Source organism: Furipterus horrens, unplaced genomic scaffold (assembly GCF_987537825.1).
Source record: "Furipterus horrens unplaced genomic scaffold, mFurHor1.1.pri manual_scaffold_6, whole genome shotgun sequence".
NCBI lineage: Eukaryota > Metazoa > Chordata > Mammalia > Chiroptera > Furipteridae > Furipterus > Furipterus horrens.
Genome location: NW_028327176.1, coordinates 18302769 through 18321997, shown reverse-complemented (window position 1 = coordinate 18321997; position 19229 = coordinate 18302769). Strand labels below are relative to the sequence as shown.

General features: G+C 49.8%; 1 protein-coding gene across 1 annotated transcript in view; it reads left to right on the top strand.

Annotated features, from left to right (window-relative positions):
• Window positions 1-19229, top strand: part of GALNT14 (polypeptide N-acetylgalactosaminyltransferase 14) — a 187409-nt gene that overhangs the window by 110629 nt on the left and 57551 nt on the right. The window contains exon 2 of the mRNA XM_090280203.1: window positions 7210-7379. Coding sequence (XP_090136329.1) covers window positions 7210-7379 — 170 coding nt within the window. The remainder of the gene's footprint in view (window positions 1-7209; window positions 7380-19229) is intronic.

Here is a 19229-nt window from a genome sequence, read left to right as displayed (position 1 = left end):
TTTCTTCTCCCAGAAAGCTTGAAGCATCTCCCAAAGCTGCATTTGCACACGTGGGCACAGTTGGGATATAGGTGGTGAGCACATGTATTGGGGGTGTGGTGGAGAGGAGAGAGCCAGGCGGTGGTGTCTCTTGTTGTCAGAGGCTGAAACCAGATGGAGGAAGAGACCAGCATCCTAGGGGGTTCTAGACGTGGCGTCCAGGTGGTCAGACCATCCACGGGCTCAGAGTAGCCGCAGCAGGCAATTCCCAGCAGACCCATTTTATAGGCACTTGGCTTTTGAGGGAGGAAGAGGGGATGGGAAGGAAAGTGGAGAAAAAACCCAGAAGAAGGCAGAATAGAAGAGTAAACTCAGCCCTGCTGATTACATGCTACCTTATTTGGTCTGAGAAATAGCCCTTTCCCCCTCTATTATATGTCCATTTCATCTATCAAACTCTTTGAGGAGTGACTTTCATATAATTAATACTAACCATTAAACTACAGCAGTGAAGAAGCAATTGCCTAATTCTGAGGAAAATTTAAATTTATTAGCAGCACCCAAGATAAAATGAATGCTAAAGAGAAGGAGAGAAAACCCTGCAGAAGATAAATAGAAAGCCAAGTGGGATATTGACTTGATCCTTCTCCAGTGCTGGGTAATTTGGCTTGGGAAGTGAGTTAGATCATAATAAATTAAATTTAGATTTCTGCACATCAGTTAAATAACTCCCAAGACAGAACTGCAGTGAGATGAAAAGGTGCTAATACATGGTGAAAATATTAAAATGAAGATCTTATCTAATAATCCATAATTGATGTGTTGTCCCCAGGTAAGGGGAAAAGGATTTTCCAGCTCTTTCCTTTGTCATGAGCACAGGTGAGCGAAGGGCTGGCTTGCCTCTCCTTTGTGTGAGTTTATCTTGCACTCTGAGGGCGTCTGTTGTCGTTCTTGTCCCAGATCACTCACTCTAGGGAGGACTTACGGAGCAGGGGTTATGCTGTACTTTTCATGTTTGACTGGTCCTGGGAAAAATGAGGTCCCTGCCCAGCTGGATGGACAAGCATAGGAGTGAGCAGATATTTGTACATCCTTGTGACTGCCCAGCGTGGGGAAAAACTGGCCCTGTGCATGAGTGAGCCGTCTGGTGATGTGGAAGGAACACCAGCTTTGAAGGCAAAAGTCCGGATTAGCGTCACGGTAACAAATTCTCTACCTCTGTGGTTTCAAGCAAGCTCCTTGACTTCCCTGGGCCTCAGTTTTCACATCTGTGAAATGGGAACACTGTAACTGGCCTGCCTCCTTCATAGGGGTAATAGAATGAGGTATCCAGGCAAATCCTTTGCAGATTACATGCTTTTCCCTTTGGCAGTTTGGCATGGACTTTTCCATTAGACTCTTTGTGTCTAAAAGTTACGCTGGTTCTTTTTCAAAGAACCTTTGTTCTTTGCTAATTTCCTATTCCTCATTTTAACCATTTTATCTATAGATATGCTTTATTTTGTATCTGTATTTCCTGTATCTGAAGTCCTTAGAATATCAAAATATACTGTTTCTAGTTTTGCTGACTCTCTTAGTGAGTTGCTTCCTTGTGTGCCTGATCATTTTTTTCCGGTGATTTCGTCTTTGGGTGAGCTTTGTAGGAATCCAGGGAGCCTATATTGGAGATGCTTTTCTCCAGATAGGATTTACATTTGCTTCTGCTGGGAGCCCTGGAACCAGTTGATCTGGGGCCATTTCTTTCCCCTTCTTGGCCTTCATCATGGGAAACTCAGGTTCAGTTTTTCCACCTTGTGGGCGCCGGGGTTTACTTTCTCAATGGCCTCTGCCTGCAGGACAGCCTCACATGTCTCTACTTATCATTCCATTATCACAGCCTGGACTTCAGCACCCTGTCCTCTTCCCTAGCTTCATCACTCTTCTCATGTTGAAGATATTCCTTCCAGAAAACCCAGAAATGTATTTAAAAACATGTTTGTTGTCATTAGTGCGGAATCTAGTTGTAGTTTAGCATGAGTTCCTGGATGATCTGGTTTGTGCTAGAAGCAGAAGCTCCAGGGGGGCAGGAAGCAGGGACACTGGGGGAGGTTTGGGGAAGCCAGAGGCTGTGAGCGCCTGCAGGTGAGAACCCCAGTCCCGCCCAGCTGGCCTAGAAACTGGGTCTGCAGGTTTTGAGACGGACACTTCTCAGTAGGGTGAACTTTGGCAAATCATTTCTCCTCCCGGGCCTCAGTTTCCCCACTTGGAAATTGGGAATACAATTTTCTATTTTATGGTAGGTGAATTTTGTGTGCCCATTTGTCAGGCACAGTATTTCCACACAACAGCTTCCATCTAGGAAGGCTGGATATACAAGTCCGACTCCATCATGAGCAAGGTCTCCCTGGTCACACCGCTTGTATAGATAGATGGCTTTCGGGGGTATTTGAACTCCTTGATGAACCCCATCTGACTTCACTTGGTCTGGTTCTCTTTGACCCTTAATACATGTTTCACAGTCTTCCGTGTCATTTATTCTGAGCTGGAAGTCTCAGCTGGTGGTACCAGAGGGTAGAAGGCCCGGGAGACACAGTAGTTGCCACTAACTATTTGAAAAGTATGAGAGAGATTAGACTTGTATCAAATAGCTGAGGGGATAAAACCAGGCCCCCAAGAGAGAGATTACTAGGAGACAGATTCTGGTTCACTATGAGAAGGAAACTTCTAGAAGTGGCACTCCTTTGAGGCTTGGAGTGGGCTACTTGGGACCTCTGTGTCCCTGGCTGGACCCTGGAGGGATGCCCACGGGACAATGGAATGTTATGCTGGGGTCTCAAACACTGAATGCATAGATGAATTATACCATCTTTAAATAATATATCATTCTTTTTTCTCAATGATGACCTTCTCCTGAGTGTTAGCCTAGCACATTCCCACCTTCCTGCAAGAATGTGTCCACAGACTTTTCTTGCCCCAGCTGTCAGGAAGAAGCCTGCTGCTGGGAGAAAAGCTGCCCAGGAAGGAAAGTGACGAGCAGGTGGGTTGATGGGGACAGGGGCACAGCCAGCCTTTGAGGAAAGAAGGTCCCTGAGCAAAGAGAGAAATTGACTGAGAAAAATGACAGGAAACCCATAGACAGTCTTTGCAGATGACCCAAGGAAATGATAGTGAGGCTGCAATAAGGCAGTGCCACCTCACGGTTGAGAGTGTGGGAGCTCAAGCCAGGCTCCCTGGATTCAATCCTGCCTCTAGCACGTACTTCCTCTGAAACATTGGCCAAGTTACTCCATCTCTCTGTGCCTCAGTTTCCCCACTTATAAAATGAGAAGGGTGTTGTCAACATCTATTATTGTGGGGATTAAATTAACTTTTTATGACACGTGATAAGTACTCCCGAGGTATGAGCTGTTTTACTATATTATTAGGCAAGTTTGAGAAGTTTTATTCCGGATCCGCACAGTTCCAAGCAGGACAGAAGCCTTATGAAGAGATAGAGATGTTCTCATTTGAAAGGTGAAAAAGGAGAGAATTGGGACAATAAGAGAGAACGTGTAGTACCAAACTGGGGAAAGGAGGGAGAGAATGGAAAGAGTGGAAAATAGAGGCAGCTTCAAAACTGAACAGAAGGAGAGTCTTACACCCATGGTTTCTGAGCCAAATATCAGCTTGAAACTAGAGTGAGAGAAAACAGGTCGGGAAGGGAGACAAGGGAATTCAAAATTTCTCACGGAAGCATGGTGGGAGGAAAGAATTAAGCAACCCAACAGATGTGCTTTTGAACTTTTGTTTTAGGTGCCAAATTATTTCAGCTACGGTCTTGGCCAGGAGTTTGGCTGAGTTAATCAGATAGTTTCTATTTAAAAGATAGTTTTCTGTTTGTGGCATCGTACTGATGGATTGACTCTAGGTTGAGTAAATTCTGGTTAGAAAGTTAAGTGGGGACTTGCTTGAGGGGTGTGTGTGGTGGTGAGGGCCACCCAGGGGCAGCACAGTCCTGGGGTGGAGCCCTGTGGAGAAGCCTAGGTGTGTGTTCTTGTTTCCGAGAGGAGCATCAGTTCTTGTCCTGGGGAGGTTTGTGATGGTGTGTCTGTTCAGTTGTTTCCCTGGATGGTCACATGAGCCAGGAAGTGAGTGGGTACAACGTACTGCACTCTGGACCCTCAGACACTGGACATGGGACTTGAATTGTAGGGCATGGAAGCCAACCCCACATTAGTACTGCACGTATCTGGGAAGGCAGTGACTCTTCAGAAATCCTGAGAGGCCCACAGCCAGCCTGTTCTGGGAACAAGCAAGCGAAGAGTGGCTGACCCTTCCTGTGGGCATGCCCCCCACCCCCCTGACAGGTTGTTATCTGCCCACTCACCCTCAGCAGAGGAGACGTTCCTTGTTTCTGTCCATGAGGAGACAGAGCGGACCATGGCCTTGGGAGGCTCTGGGGAGGATTGGATCAGCTGTCCCGTCACTTACGAGCTGTTAAGCCACTGAACCTCTTGGTAAGCCGATCCCTCCCTGTACACATGGAGTTGTGTGCAGATTCTGTGACAGTTGTGCATACCGTATTGTAAAACAGAAATTGCTAATCAGATGGTAGTGCTATTACTGTAAACATGGGTTCACCATTATTTAATGTGTCCTGACATCGTTATAGGAAAGCCACACTCTCAGTGCAGGGCATTCTCCCCCGTCGATCTCAGAGCAGAGAAGTGTGGCCCAGCTTTGTACATGTGACCATCTGAGGGAGCAGTCCCCTCTAAGGACAGCCTCGGAGCCTAGTCTTAACTATTCAGGTGATTTCTCTTGCCAGCCTGGCTGCTGCTCTGGCTCTAGGCTCTCTAGGGGCCAGAACCTCACTGAGTTCTCATGGAGACGGTTCCTGTCAAGGAGTCTTTTAACTGCTCTGAGGATGGTGAATGCCAGGCTGAGCAGATTACCCAGCCTCAGGCCCTCTTGGCCCTGGGCCTCGTCTAGTGGGAACAGGGAGTAGGGGAAGAGGCCAAGAGATTGGCTACCTGCCCCCTCCACGGCGCCTGCCTCTCCATCTGCTTCTCCCGCTGTTGCTAGAACCATCCATCTGGGCCCCAGTTCAGGCTGCCCTTCCCACCAGGTTACCTTCCTGAGGTCACCAGTTGGCCTCCTGCCATAGCTCCCTTCTCCCCACTCTATCCTTTACATGTGGCTGGAGATATTTTCTGCCAGACCTGCTTCCTACAAGCCCAGCTGCCTTCCAGAGTTTTCTTTCATTCATGCCTCTTTGCAATCCCGCTCTGGCCTCCCCATTCCTGAGCTAGCTGTTCTCTGAACAGTTTTCTCCTCTAGGCCTTCCTGCCTTTTATCTGGATTTTCACTGCATATGTATTTGCCCTCCGCATCTCCCCTCAAGGGAAGTAAAATTCCCACTCAAACTTCAAGCTCTAACTCTTTTGACACTTCCTCCAGGAAGCCCTCCCCATTTCCCTCACGCCTCTGTTAGAGGTGTGAGAGGTGTCCTCATGCGTGTCTCTCTGCAACACTGCAGCCCCCTCCAGGGCAGAGGCCTCCCATCTCTGCACCTCCCCTTTGCAGCACAGGTCTCTGTGGGACTCACAGCTTGTTTAGAAAAATGCAATGAATTAAACTGGAAATGAGCCAGCAGGAGATGGTTCAGGACCCCATGCTCCTTCCCTGGAAAATGCCAGGTCAGTTCACCTTGTGGTGATGTTCTAAGCACAGGTGACAGCTGTCAGGCTGTGACATTGCACCGAACAGGTTTGGGAGTTTCACACCCTCCCCCAAGTTCCCCCTGGTAGCAACAGTATCACAGGACATTAATGAAAGCAATTATTGGATAAAAATCACTGGTTTCTAAAGCTTCATTTTGTGCTATTAGTAGGAGGGTGCTGTTTCAAAAGGAGATAACGAGAGCAAAACAGAGATCAGTTACCAGATAAGGTCGAGTGGTGCCTGAGTTGGGCGCATGCCGGCAAGCGGCCCCCTCACCTGCCTGCCATGTATGGGCCGAGCGCCCACACTGCTGTTTGTGGGCCTTCCCGTCAGGGCCCCAGGTGAAGAAGGGCATCCTGCTCTGCGATGGGATGGGTGGGTCCCAGGCAGCTTTGGGTACTTGCATAGCAACTAGGCTCAGTAACACATGAATGAGCATCTCATCCTCCGTGAGCATGCCAGCCTCAGGGCTCCGGCTACCCATCCCGTGTCAGAACCTGCTCAATAGGTTCTTCCCAGAGACACAACGTTCTTTTGGCTTTGATGAACCTGAAAGATCTGAGCTTGGTGGGATACAGACTGGCTTTCACCTTTGGGTGACAGCGCTGGCATCCACTGCACAGTGGTTGTCAAGGGAAGCATTCAGCTGCCGAGGCCCCGAAGCCCACGCCTCCTCGCTGGCTTTGCTGAAGGGCTCTGCGGGCCGTGGAGCTGGTGTGGGTGGGGCTGATGAAGCAGTTTGGGCTCTGGAGGCCTCCCCTCCCTGTGTAAACCTCCCTACCTCCCCACAGTGTGAATGCACTGGAGGGCACAGGAGAATGAGGTCTGCTTTAGGCTCTGCCTCTGTCCATGTGGGCGAACCTCAGACAAGCCAGTCACCTTTGCAAAAGCTTGACTCCCGACTCAGGCAGAGGGTTTTGGGGAAGGTGAAATGAGATCATGAATAAGAAAACCACCTAATACCTTCTAAAGTGCTGTCTTCCCGTGTGGTGAGGGTTATTACTTGCTCCCCCACAGATTACTGCGGTGGAGGAAGAAAGGAACACATAGGGTGTCTGTCCAGCGGGTAGCACACCATTTTAGATGGATCACCTACTTCTCGTTACTGACCTCCTATGGGGATGACGGTCATTGAATACCTACTATGTGCCAGCTACTGTGCTGACAATTTCAGTCATGTGTTCTCAAATTATCCTGGAGAGGTGGCCTCTGGAGTCAGGAAACTAAAATCCACTTCCTGATTGTGGGATATTGAGCAAGGTACATACTTAGCCAGGTGAGGCTGTTTCCTGCAATAACCACCTGACAGAACCACTGTGAGAAGCTCACAGGATCCCATGAGGAACGGTCCTAGCACGCGCCTGTTCTATAATGCTCAGTAAACGGTAGCTGCCTTTACAGTCGTTCTGTTTTTGTTGCTGGTGGTTTTATGAATGTCCTACCTCTGGCCCATCGTTGAGCTAAACTTGCCAGAACAAGCCTGGTCTCTGCGGTTGGACATTGACAGACAGGAGCCATTCTCACAGACTTCCTGTTCGTGTCACACAGATTTTGGACGCTGACTGGGATGACCTGTGGGACCAGTTTGATGAGCGGCGGTATCTGAATGCCAAAAAGTGGCGCGTGGGTGATGATCCCTATAAGCTGTATGCTTTCAACCAGCGGGAGAGCGAGCGCATCGCCAGCAACCGGGCCATCCCGGACACTCGCCATCTGAGGTATTGCTCCTTCTCCGTTACTCTCTCCCCCTCCCCTCCCTGGAGTGATGACACTTCAGCAGCAGGGTTGATTTGTGCAGTGTCCTGTGCCAAGTGCTGGGGCAGGCAAACCATTTGTTGCCAGTTGGTTGCTAGAGGGTTTACAATGTGGTAATTTACACTGTGCTGCCCATTGTTGCGAGCCACCCACTGGAGAGGGTGGGAGGCCCCTTTCACCGGCAGCAGGGATGAGAAGTTCCCTACAACCCAAGACCCAGGGGACGGCCTGTACCTAGAACACCTCCTGCTGCTGGCCTGAAAGCTTCTTAGCATCAGAGTCTTGTTTTATTCCTACAAAAATCCCCCAGCACAGATCCTGCTCCTTGGCATCTGATAGAATTTTATTTAAATGTTAGGCTAGTTTCTTTCCCTGAGCAGAGATTACATGTAGGAGAAGAGAGGAGACAGAATGCTGAGAAGCCCCACTGGGTCTCAGTCTGGTGGTGCCTTTCTTGTCCTGAGTCCAGGTGTCAAGCCCTTCAGGGGGGACAAAGAGACACCTCCTGGCCAGGAAAGGAGCTGTTGCATAGGGGGGAGCGCTGTCAGGGAGATGTCCCTGAATAGTCTCACCTGTAGCAGGGAGACTTTGGGAAGTCGTTTGCATAGGCAGGTTCACAGGGATACCCTGTGCAGAAAGAATTTCTGTGTTCACCTTAGTCTGTGATCTGAGAGGCAGAAATGAAAGAATTTCATAATGGCCAATGTCCCCAAAGATCCAAGTTCCCCTTGGCCAGTCCTGGGCCCTGCAACTAACCCAGTGAGTTCCATCTGTTTGGTAAGTGTGATCTGCTGGGATTGCAGCAAGAGGGGAAGAGAATCTAGAGGAAATCCAGACACCCTTAGGGGAGACAAAAAGGAAAAGCATACCAGCCATATGTCTGCCTCAAGGCAGGAACCTTGCCCGATGGGAGCTGGGATGGCGTCACTCAGAGCATTTCACATTTATGGATCCTAATCTGAAAGAGCAGGAAGGGGAGAGGAAAAGGGGTTGGGAATGAGGGCAAGCACATGGGACCAGGCAGTTAAGGCAGGGGCATTGAGCACGTACTGTGTGCCAAGCCCCAGGCTAGCACCATGAGAAACCACCAACTGGATCAGCCATCTCCAGGCTGAGTTTGGTATAGGCTGACCCTGTGCCCACATCGCTCCTGTGGTGTTGGGTGTTCCAGAGACTGCCAGCAAAGCCCGGTGTTCTTCCCTCAAATGGGCCCCATTGAGGGTGACCTTCTATCTATAGGGCCTCCCACTTCCAACCCCTGTGTCCACGTGGTTGAAGTCCCACCTGAGTCCCTGAATCCTTCTGTGGCTCCAACCCCCCACTGCATACAGACTTCATCCTGTTGTGATGGGTGGGTCTGACAGAGCCCTGGGCCCTTCTTGGGCCCTACCTGCCCGGCTCTGACCAGCTGTGGCTGCTGGTGACCTACACCTGTAGACTAGGGATTCTCAACAGAGAGTGACATTTTGGGTTGGATAATTCTTTTCCATGGGGTTCTCCTGTGCATTGTAGGATATTTAGCCGCATCTCTGGCCTCTACCCACTAGATGCCAACAGCACCCTCAAGTTGTCAAAACCAAAAATGTCTCCACACATGGCCAAATGGCTCCTGGGGACAAAATTGTAATGAGAACCACTGCTGTAAAGCCAGCCCCACTTGTTACCCAAGTTCTCAAGAATGAAATATAAACACATGTTATCAGTCCCAGCAATGGGACGAGGCCATTCCTTCCTGAAAGGCAGAATCAAGCAGAAGGCAGTACTGCCCAGGGGTTAAGGATACAGACTCTGGGATCAGATCACCCTGTTTCCAGTCCTGGGTGTGCTATAGACACAACTGAGGGAACTCACCATTGCCTGGCTTCTCTGGACTGCAATTTCCTCTTTTGACAAACAGGGATAAAAATAACAATAACGACACCTACCTAATGTGATTTTTTTTTTGTAAGGATCAAATAACATATATGTAAAGTACTTACCTACTCCATAGGAAACAGTCAAAGCATTTCCATTGTAGTTACTATTACAGGGTAATAATAGGAATAGGCTGGCCCCACCTGCCCTGAAATGGAAGAAGAGGGCTCTCCTGAGAAAACTGAAGATGCTCAGGCGAAGAGATGAAGCCGAATGCCAGGCATCAGGAAGGAAGGGGCACTAGGAAGATCACCAAGTTGTCAGGAGTGGTGGTGGGGCAAGGAGGGACAGAGAAGGGTTTCAAAGCTAAGTTCAATGCTAGAGAAATGGGAGTGGTGGAGTCAAGCCCATATATATGGATGTGGAGTGCAGGCATGAGTATGAACCTCAGCAATTTTCAATTGAGGCCTCATAGAAGAACTGCATGGGGAGCTTTTTATAAATGCTGATACCCGAACTCTCTTGTCTAAGCTCCCCAGGTGATTCTAATGAGCAGTCAAGCTTAAGAACCACTGCTCCAGCTAAGTGTTTCTAAAACTTAAATAGGCAAACTAACAAATCATGTGAGGATCTGGTTAACCTCTGATTCAGCAGGTCTGGTGGAGGGCCTGTGGTTCTGCATTTCTAACGAGCTCCTGGACAATGCTGATGCCGACCGCCATGGATCTCCTTTGAATAGCAAGGGCTTAGAACAACAGTTCTCAAAGTTTTGGTTCAACGAACTAGCAGCCCAACAGCAACTGGCATCATTTGGGAACATGTCAGAAATGCAAATTCTTAAGCTTCCCCCCAGAACAACCGCAGTAGAAACCCTGGGGGTGTAGACTAACAGCCTGTGTCTTGAAAAGCACTGCAGGTCATTCTGATGCCCACTCAGGTTTGAAAACCATAGGGCATCAGCTTATACCTGCGCTTGCTTTAGTGAACCAGGTGAAGTCCATGGGTGCATTGGTTCAGTTGAAGGACTCACAGTTTAAGTAGAAAGGAAGACTCTGGAATAAGACCACCCACGCACCTGCCTGCATGCTGCTGCACTCTACCTCAATCCAGGTGACAGGACTTCTGCCTCAGGCCCTGTGCAGACCTTTGGCTTCTCTGGTTCCTTTGGCTCTTCCCCTTTCTCCCAGTTTCTTCAACCACAGAATATCTGTGTAGCCATTCTCCTGAATTTCATCCTATAGTGGGGCACTCATGGACCGGTGGCCATTGGCCCACACTAGACTCCTGGCTCCTTTGTGGGATTCAACCCCCTTGATACAGGCTTCCCTCCCACTGGTCCACTTTTGTGTTCCCATCATGCCTTGCAGCTAAGGTTCTACTACTTATGACACCAGTAGCCCTCTAAGGGAAGTAGTCTTTGATAATATCTACTGCAACGTGCCTGGTGTGTGATAGGAATTCAGTACATGTTGTTGAACTAATGAAAGGGAGAATAAAAGTGGAAAGACAATTGATTACTCCTTCCCATCTGCCTTATGTGCAGAGGAGAAGGGGAGCTAGAAGAAGCCTCTTCTGTCATCCTTCCATCCTCGGGGCATTCTGATGAGGGATCTGAACAGACTCAGTTAAAGGAAGAAGGCTTTTTTCCTTAAAGAGTTCTCATTATTGAAAAGAGAAGAGTGAAGACACAGCCTGTGGGAGGGGTCTGAGCTTATTAAATTTACTTCTAATTTTCTTACCACAGTAATTGGATTCTGATTTATAGGACGCGTTTGGATGGCGCCTACAACAGAGAACAATTAGCCAAGCATTAGAACAGTGCTGCCAAGAGGGCAGGTGCTGGCGTGAACTGCCTGGGAGTCTAAAGAAGCAGCAGGTGGGGTGAGGACGGGGAGAAGGAGGAAGGCTGTGGCAGTTGTCACCCACTGGGCTGTTGTGCTGATCGAAAAGCCCAGTGCCATGGCAGTGTGGGACACCGCTGACGGACAAGTCATGGTGTGCTGTCGTGTGATAGAAGCCCCAGAGAGGCCGAGGGCTCTTTTTCTTTTCTTCTTTTTTTTTTTTTTTTTTTTTGTGGAATAGTACAGAGTCACCATTTTTCCCTGGGGCCTTTGCCCTATGAAGCCCATGGTATTGGGGGAGCATGGTATAACTGAGAAGAGGAGTAGAAGAAGATAAGACTGGGACAGGCTTCAAACTGCACTTTCCCGGGGTTTATGGGGTCCATGGTGTTGGCAGTGAGTGATGCCCATACCCAGAGTGGTTTGGAAAGTGAGTGTCCACAGTTTCCAGTGGATTTCTTTGTCATTTCACCCTTTGTGGTTAACAACCAGTCCCCCACCCCTTCCATAAGGTTTGAAATTTTCACAGTCTTGGTGTTTTGGCCTTTAGACACGTGTTTGCTGCGGCCGGGCGTCCTCCTTTCCCAGTTCAGGTCCTGAGAGAGGAGTAGGGATGAAGTAACCAGCAGTGGTTTTCCGTACGTCCCTGCTCCTATCTTGGCTTTGTTTTCTCATCTGTAGCTAGATTTGAAGCTTTATCATTCTGTAAGTTGCCATGCAATTGTGGATCCATTCACCCTCCCATGGTTGGTCTTCCCTACCCAGATATTTACACATAGATCTACTCTGCTTTTCCACCCTGCCTCAGTGTGAGCAAAGCAATTGCACCTGCTTCAGGGCGTCCTAACCCTCAATTTTCCCCCTAAGGCCCACAATTCTGTTAACACCAATGAAAGCTTTAACTTCCAGGACACTGCCTAGGTCTTGTGGTGTCACAAGGATGAATAAGTCATGGCCACCTATATCAGGGAGAGGGAGTGGTATGCCATAAATGACTTACAATGTAAGGAAGAGGCAGCTTCTAGCTGGGGTGAGTCTGAGATGATTTCCCAGGGGAGTTCTGCTGTCCATAAATCATTGACTGGCTCAAAAAATAGCCTGTTTTCCCATTGTCCTGCCACCACATCCTGGTGACAGCAGCTGGATCTGCTCTCATCCAAGAAGCACATAGAATATCTAGTGGTCAAGTGGCCCTTAAATAGGGACACACCTCTCTAGAAGGGGGGAAATATTTTGAGGAAACAAATGTATATTTTCACTGTCACCCAGCAATACTTATTATGGGATTGCTTTGATTGCAGGGGAGCAGGTAGCAGGGTAGACTGAGCTCAGGAGTCGTGGGCTGGATGGAGTTAGATCTGGGAAGCCCCATTAGGTCACCAACTCCTGGTCTAGCTGGTATGATCGTTCCCCTCAGCACATTCTCCAGCCTTCGTCCAGTGCCGTCCATGCTAAATGGTTCAGACAGTGGGATGCCTATCACTTGCCTAGAGGGAAAATTCCACACTACGATACATCTCACCAGGAGGACATTTTTCCTTTGCTCCTTTCATCCTAGGGAATGAAGGGGCAGTGGCCCAGTCTCGGCTCGCATTTCTCCCTCCTTGTATTTACTCGGTTGGAATGGCTGCCAAAGATCATCATCATTTCTCTCCTTGTACCCGTCACTTAGCAGTAATAGGATAAAAATCTTTATGGCTGGAATGGCTAAGCATAAAAAATGTTCATATTCCCTCAGCGTCCAGGCTATTCCACCAGCTCAACACAGAGTTGGTGATTTTACGTCAAGGCAGCAGGGAGGGCAGGGGAAACCCATCACAGACACTTAGCTTTTGCAAACAAGCTCCCATCTGCTGCATCCTGGTCCCTCCTGTGCACCATTTTTCAATACAGGAGTTTGTGAGCCTGCTGACAGTTGCTCTGAGTGCAGTTCACTCCGGAGCATCTCTGACTTTCAGAGTTTTGGAAGGAAACAGCAAGAGGGGTTTCTGAACATCCTGGAGAATGGTGTCTGCTGCCCTGGGGAGCTGTTCAAATGCCACCAGGGCCTTGGAATGGGTCCTCACCAGAGTGGGGGGAAGATAGACCACAGACAGAGGCTGAGAGAGCCGGTGCCTCTGGGCCAGGATTCCTTTTCCTCCCAGTCCCCTAGGTCCTTGCATACTACCCCTCCCGCCACTGCTTGCTCTGTGAGTTTCAGACAGGTTTCCCAAGGAAAATGTGCTGATGGGAATTCATCTAGACAAACTGCCTTACTAATGTTTTCTCACACCTCGTTTCCTAGTTAATTCCCACCAACTTTGACATTGCATCGTGCACCTCATTCATTCCTTCCTTTTCCTATCCTGTGCTCATTCATCCGCTCAACAAGTTTACTGAGCACTACCCACCCTGTGCCCCTGCCTCTATTCCCCAGCACAAGTAACACTGCGTACCTCACATGCCCCGGACCAGCGCTGCTTATTGTTGAACTTCACATAAATGCAGTTGCACAGTATGTAGTCTTCTTGTGTGCCTGTTTTCCCTCAAAATTATATTTATGAAGTCCAGCCACATTTTGCAAGACAGTGTGATCGTTGCTGTTGCTGTATAGTACGCCTTTGGCCGAATGCATTACAATTATAGACCTAATCTACTGTTAATGCACGTGTTGGGTTTTTCCAGAGTGGGGCTCTTATGAACAGGGCTCCTATGATTAACCTCATACTTGTCTTTCAGTGAACAAGTATATGTGTGTCTCTAGGGTGTATCCCTGGAAGCTTTTGGAGGTCTTGTCAAACATCCAAGGAAGTGGTTTTACCCGGTTCCATCCACCTGCAGTGTAGGAGAGTTCCAGCTGCTCCCTGGCTTTGTTATCAGTCACTTGCTATTGTCTGCCTTTTCATTTTAGCCTCTTTAGAGGCCGAGTGGTGGTATCTTATTGTGATTTAAATTCGCCTTTCATAAGTTTATTGGCCACTTGAATACCCAATCAAGTGTTCTGCTCCTTCTCTATTCATCTTCCTGGGCCCTTTGCCCAAGAACCAAGCACAAAGCCTGACTTTGAGTCTATTTCCTCTTCCGATTATTCTCATCTTGTCCCAAATCTCTGCAGTGTGATTAAAGGGGGTAGGGGGGAGCTGAGAAGACCTGTGTCCTATCTAGGATATTGCCTGACCCTTCAGCAATCTGGTGTCCATTTTGTACCTATAAGAAGAGGGAAGTAGCTCAGGGATGGTTATTAAGGTCACGTCCATCTCTGTCTGCTGGTTGAAGATACTTCTGTCAGGAAGAACCTGTGGGAACTGACTTAGGAACTGAATCGAATTGGAGGCTATTTCCAGATGCTCGACTCCTGCAGCTCAGCAGCAGCCCCCTCCCCCACGACCCCAGATTAATGTTTCCCCTTGCACACTTCCCTTCCCCGCAGGGCACAGGAGCTGCGGAACCATCAGAGCCACCCTTTTCCGTGCTACCTCGTCCACTTCCTCATGCAGCCTTCCCTGCACCCCATGCCTTGCACCCAGTGGAGGTCACAGACCCGCTCCAGCTTAAGATACACACATAAGGTGGTGTGACACCGTCTCTCTGCTTATCTGAGGGCCTGGGTTCTATTCAACACAAAACAGCAGGGCAGTTTGCTCTTGGAGTTGGCACATCACGTGGATGGCAGCCTGACTTCGAACTGGTGACCTGCCCACGTTTTTCAGCCTAGAATAAGCAGTTGGAACCGACGGACTTTTCCCCTTTAAAGCATAGAACACTATTGTGTGACTTTAAAGAACCCTTGGCTTGGTGTGATATGCCCCATGGGGCTTTAATGCCAGAAAGAAACAGGGCAGCAGAAGTGGTTTGGGAAACCCTGAGACGGCTCAGGGCGCTAGGCATAATTCCTGAGAAAAAGGCTGACCCTACAGGAAATTCTCGCATAGGAATAATCACACCGGATACACCTTAAAATTATGTGAGACTTTACAAAAATGCTCTCACATCTCTCTCCCATGACATCCTCCATAGCCCTTGGGGCGATGGGTCATCACTGTCATCACTGTTTCTCTAGGGAGCAAACTGAGGCCCAGGCAAGGTAACTAGTTAACAGGAGACCTAGCTGTGTGAGCTGTGGAGTAAGGCACCTCCACCAGCTACTAGCTGGTCCTCGCGTACATTACTCAAACTCCCTAGGCCTTGTGGGAATAGCGGGTTGCCATGAGGGTGAGCAAATCCACAGTCCACGTCAGAGGCTGGGCACAGTCTTTGTCCTCTAGTGACACTGGGTGACTGTGTTAGCTATGGTGATGAGTTAGTCAAATGGGTATTCCTGTTAGGGTCAGCATTAGTGTGCAGGCCTTGAGATCTCCTCTCTGCTTTGAAGCTCTGGGTAAAAGCAGGTCAGAGAAGCAGGGCACAGAGGGGGACAGCTCCAAAGGAGAAAGGGGTAGCAGGAATGAGGTTGGAGAGGTCCTGGTTTAGCCCTGTCCCCCACCTTTGAGTTGGGGGTGCCCTCCAAGAACAAGGTGGGACAGGGTTGGAGGGAACGCAGGCAGAGAGCTTCCTGCCTCGGCCCTGACTCCCAGCACCAAGCACCAAACGCTTAACTTCCGAAATGTCAGACTTATTTTCAAAACCAAAAGGCAAAGTAAGCAATGAGAGATGACTGTGGCGTCTGGTCTGGTGAACTTCGTACTTGAAGGCGCTGCAGATAGAAACCAAGGGCAGCGGAGAGAGTGATTTAAGGGCCGGGGGCCAGGAAGCACAAATGTGTTGACAGGAGATGAAAAGAGCAGAGAGGCGGTGACAGCTGGGGGTAGGAGAAGCTGTGGCAAGGAGGCTGGCTGAGGTGCCAGACAGTGGGATGCAGAGATGTGATCAGCGATCAGTGGGGACCCGAGGGTGGCTGCAACACTAAGGAGATTGTGTGATGTGACAGAAGGAGGACTCTGCTGAGGGACCCGTGGAGTCATGAGTCACAGAGCCCGCCCCCGTCCTGCTGGGCTAGCCAGGAGCAAGGTCAGCAAGTGCCCCTTGTGGTTGTCCTTGGTGTTTCTGATACAACGAGAGGAAACCCTTCTATCTGATTGGAGGTTCTTGTATCCAGACAGCTCTCGCCTTCTGCCCTCCCCTGACCCTCACAATGACCTTGAAGCTAGCCAGAGCAGGCACCGCTCCATCCTTCACCTGCTGCCTCGCTCCTCCCTGTCTCTCCTTGATTCATCTTACACACACATCATTTATTCCTTACTCGAGTCTCTGAGCCTGCTTGGACCACTTCTCGAGATGGCAAGCACCCATGTCGCGCTCACCTGCCTCACCTCAGCGCAGGCCCTGCTGTTCACCCTTTGACTCCTACTTGTCTCTCATTTTGTTGAGTCTGCCTCCTCGATAGCTCTTGACCCCTGACCCTGCTGCCATGTTCATCTGCTGTCCGCTCTCACCTGGGTGACTGAAGCAGACCCCCAGCCGGCCTCCTCCTTGGCTCTGACCCCAAACCCGTCCATGCTCCACACCTCCTACACGGGAGCTTTCCAAATACAGATATGTGACTCCTCATGGACAACTCTTCAACGCCATCAGCTCGCCCCTCTCCTGAAGGCATGTCCACCCAGCCAGGCCCAGGGTTTGCAGCTGCCTGTCGGTGCCCGAGGGAGCACGCCTCCTCATCCCTGCTGTTCTCTCAGTGCAGGCCCTTGCCACCTCCCTGCAGACATGCTGTCTGCTCAGGCTGAGTTCCGTAACTGCTCCTCACTCCCATGCTCACCCCCCAGCAGCACCTGTACCCCAAGTTGCAAGCATCAGTTTGCTTTGCCTCCTCCCTCCGCGACCTTGAGCGACATGGGGCAGGGATGCTCCCTTACCCTGGTGTATCCCTCCAGAGCCTCGTCCAGTGCCTGGCTCTCGGGCTCCTCACTGGTATCAGCTGAGTTAATAATGGACTCAGAAAGCACCTCACTATATTTATTCCCAAACTACCTTCTGAAAACATCAGGGTTTGGGAGTACGGTTGTGGGAATGAATCCTCCGAACAGAGGGAGAAAATCACATCACAGGAAATTTAGAACCACCCTCACTCAGCAAAGAATTCTCTGTGTTAGCACATAAATCCAAGACCATAATCAGCCAACGTGTATTGATGAAACTATCTCCCTGACATGTGGTAGGCACCTTATATATGTTCTCTCAGTTAAGCCTCACAGCTTTGCTGTGATCCTGGTTTTAGAGATGAGGAAATTGACTGCAGTCTGTTGAGTAACTTGTCCAGAGGACCTGAAAGGTGAAAAGGGACCCCTGCCCACAGGGAAGACGGCACAGCGATGCAGAAAGAAGGCAGCCCATGAGAAGCGCAGTGGAAGAGGCCGGCTTGGGCCAAACATGGCACAGCAGTCACAGTTTAGGCAGCCCTAGAAAGGACAGTGGCAGGATGGGAGGCGCGCGGAGGTTGTGGCTTAGGGCAGAAACACGGGTTTGCAGGGACAGAAGGCTCAGGCAAGGGACCTGTGCAGCTGGGCTGGAGGCTCACCTGATGGCGGAGGCTTTGAGAGGTGGTCAAGGTTTAGGTTCAGGTAACTACCAACGACAGTTGCATGTGCACAGCAGGGTGTTATGGAGATTAATGTGGGAGATGGGTGCTGGCCTGATGGAAGTGAGACTCAAAGGAGGTGATGGCGGCCGGATTGGGTGCAGGACTGCCTTGGGATGGCTTCACTAACCAGAGGGTGTCAGGATGGCATGAGAGGCCTTTGCTTTTTACCTCTCACCTCAGACCTTCTGGAGGGGCACACTGTTGTGTGTGTCCTGGGGAAGAAGAGACAGAGACATGGGACCCTTGGCCCTCCACCAGGCTGTTGCTGAGCCCAGTGTGCTCAGTCTGGTGACATCTCTGGAGTCTCTAGGCTGCAAAGCTCATCTCAGCTCCTTCAATTTGAAGAACTTTTCACCCATTAGATAAAAGGAAGGAATGACTCTTTCCTAATCTTTTTGCTGGGAGGTCTGAAAAATATGAGGAAATAGCTCAGGGACTATCAAGGAGACACATCATTCTATAGCAGGTGATGGATAGCCCAGACTCATGGTTTTCCATCTTACCAGAACCTCCCAGGATGAGGCCTTCAAGACCAAACACAGAGAGAAAGGTCAGTATGAAATCAAGGTTTGCGAGCCAGTGAGTTGGATGACCATCAAAGGTTGTTCTAGTGGAACGGGTGAGAGCACGGAGTTGGGGGCCAGACCATCTGGTTTTACGCCGAGACTCTGCTGCTCACCGGCTGTGACCTCACCGTCTTCTCCCCGACAAAAGCAAAGGAAGTGCAGCACTTACCTCTGAGAAATCCTGTGCAGATTTAAAGCTCTTGAAGAATGCCTAAGACATAGCGAGGGTTCAATAAATAGTATCTGTTATTACTGTTGCGCAGTATGATTCAAGCAGGGCTGGAGTAAGAATCGAAGGAGCCCTGGTCTCAGGCACCGAGGATGCTTTTTCAGGAAACGTTTCAAAACTAAGCCTCCGTACTTGGGGCCCCGCTAGACTCAGCATTTGCCTTTTAAAAACACTCTCCTCTCTGCATGCACATGCACACGCACATGAGCACGCATGCACACGCATGCACACAGCTGCCATCTGGGTGGTGCTCAGTACCACCTAACACAGGTCCTGGTGGTGTCCCCAGAGAAGCCCCTTTGCAGCCCCCCGAGGGCAGCTGATCTTCCTGGAGAGAAGGTGCTGCCACCTCCAGTTTTCACCAAACCTCCATGTCCTCCTCACCTTGAAGTGGCTGGTCAGCATGAAGGACCAAAGACAGTTGTCTGGTAAAACAAAGGGACCCTGGTGCAGACTATGGTCATTTCTAGGAGGCCCCAGTGCAAACAGAGGCATCTGTATTCTGCATTTAGGAGAGAGCTCGGAGGGCATGGGCAGCAGAAGAGCCTGAGGAGATGTGGGGCCATAGATTGGAACAGCCATACTGACTGGCTAGCATCAGCTGCGCCAAGGACCGAGTTGGGGCTGCTGGTTCCAGAGCAAAAAGAGGAGATGGCCCATCTTTGGGTTCAGTATCCATGCTGTCTGCAGAGGGTGGTCAGACACAGGATCATCATCATTTAGTGGAACAAACCCTAGATGCCAGTTGGTGAGTTAGTGCCGATCTG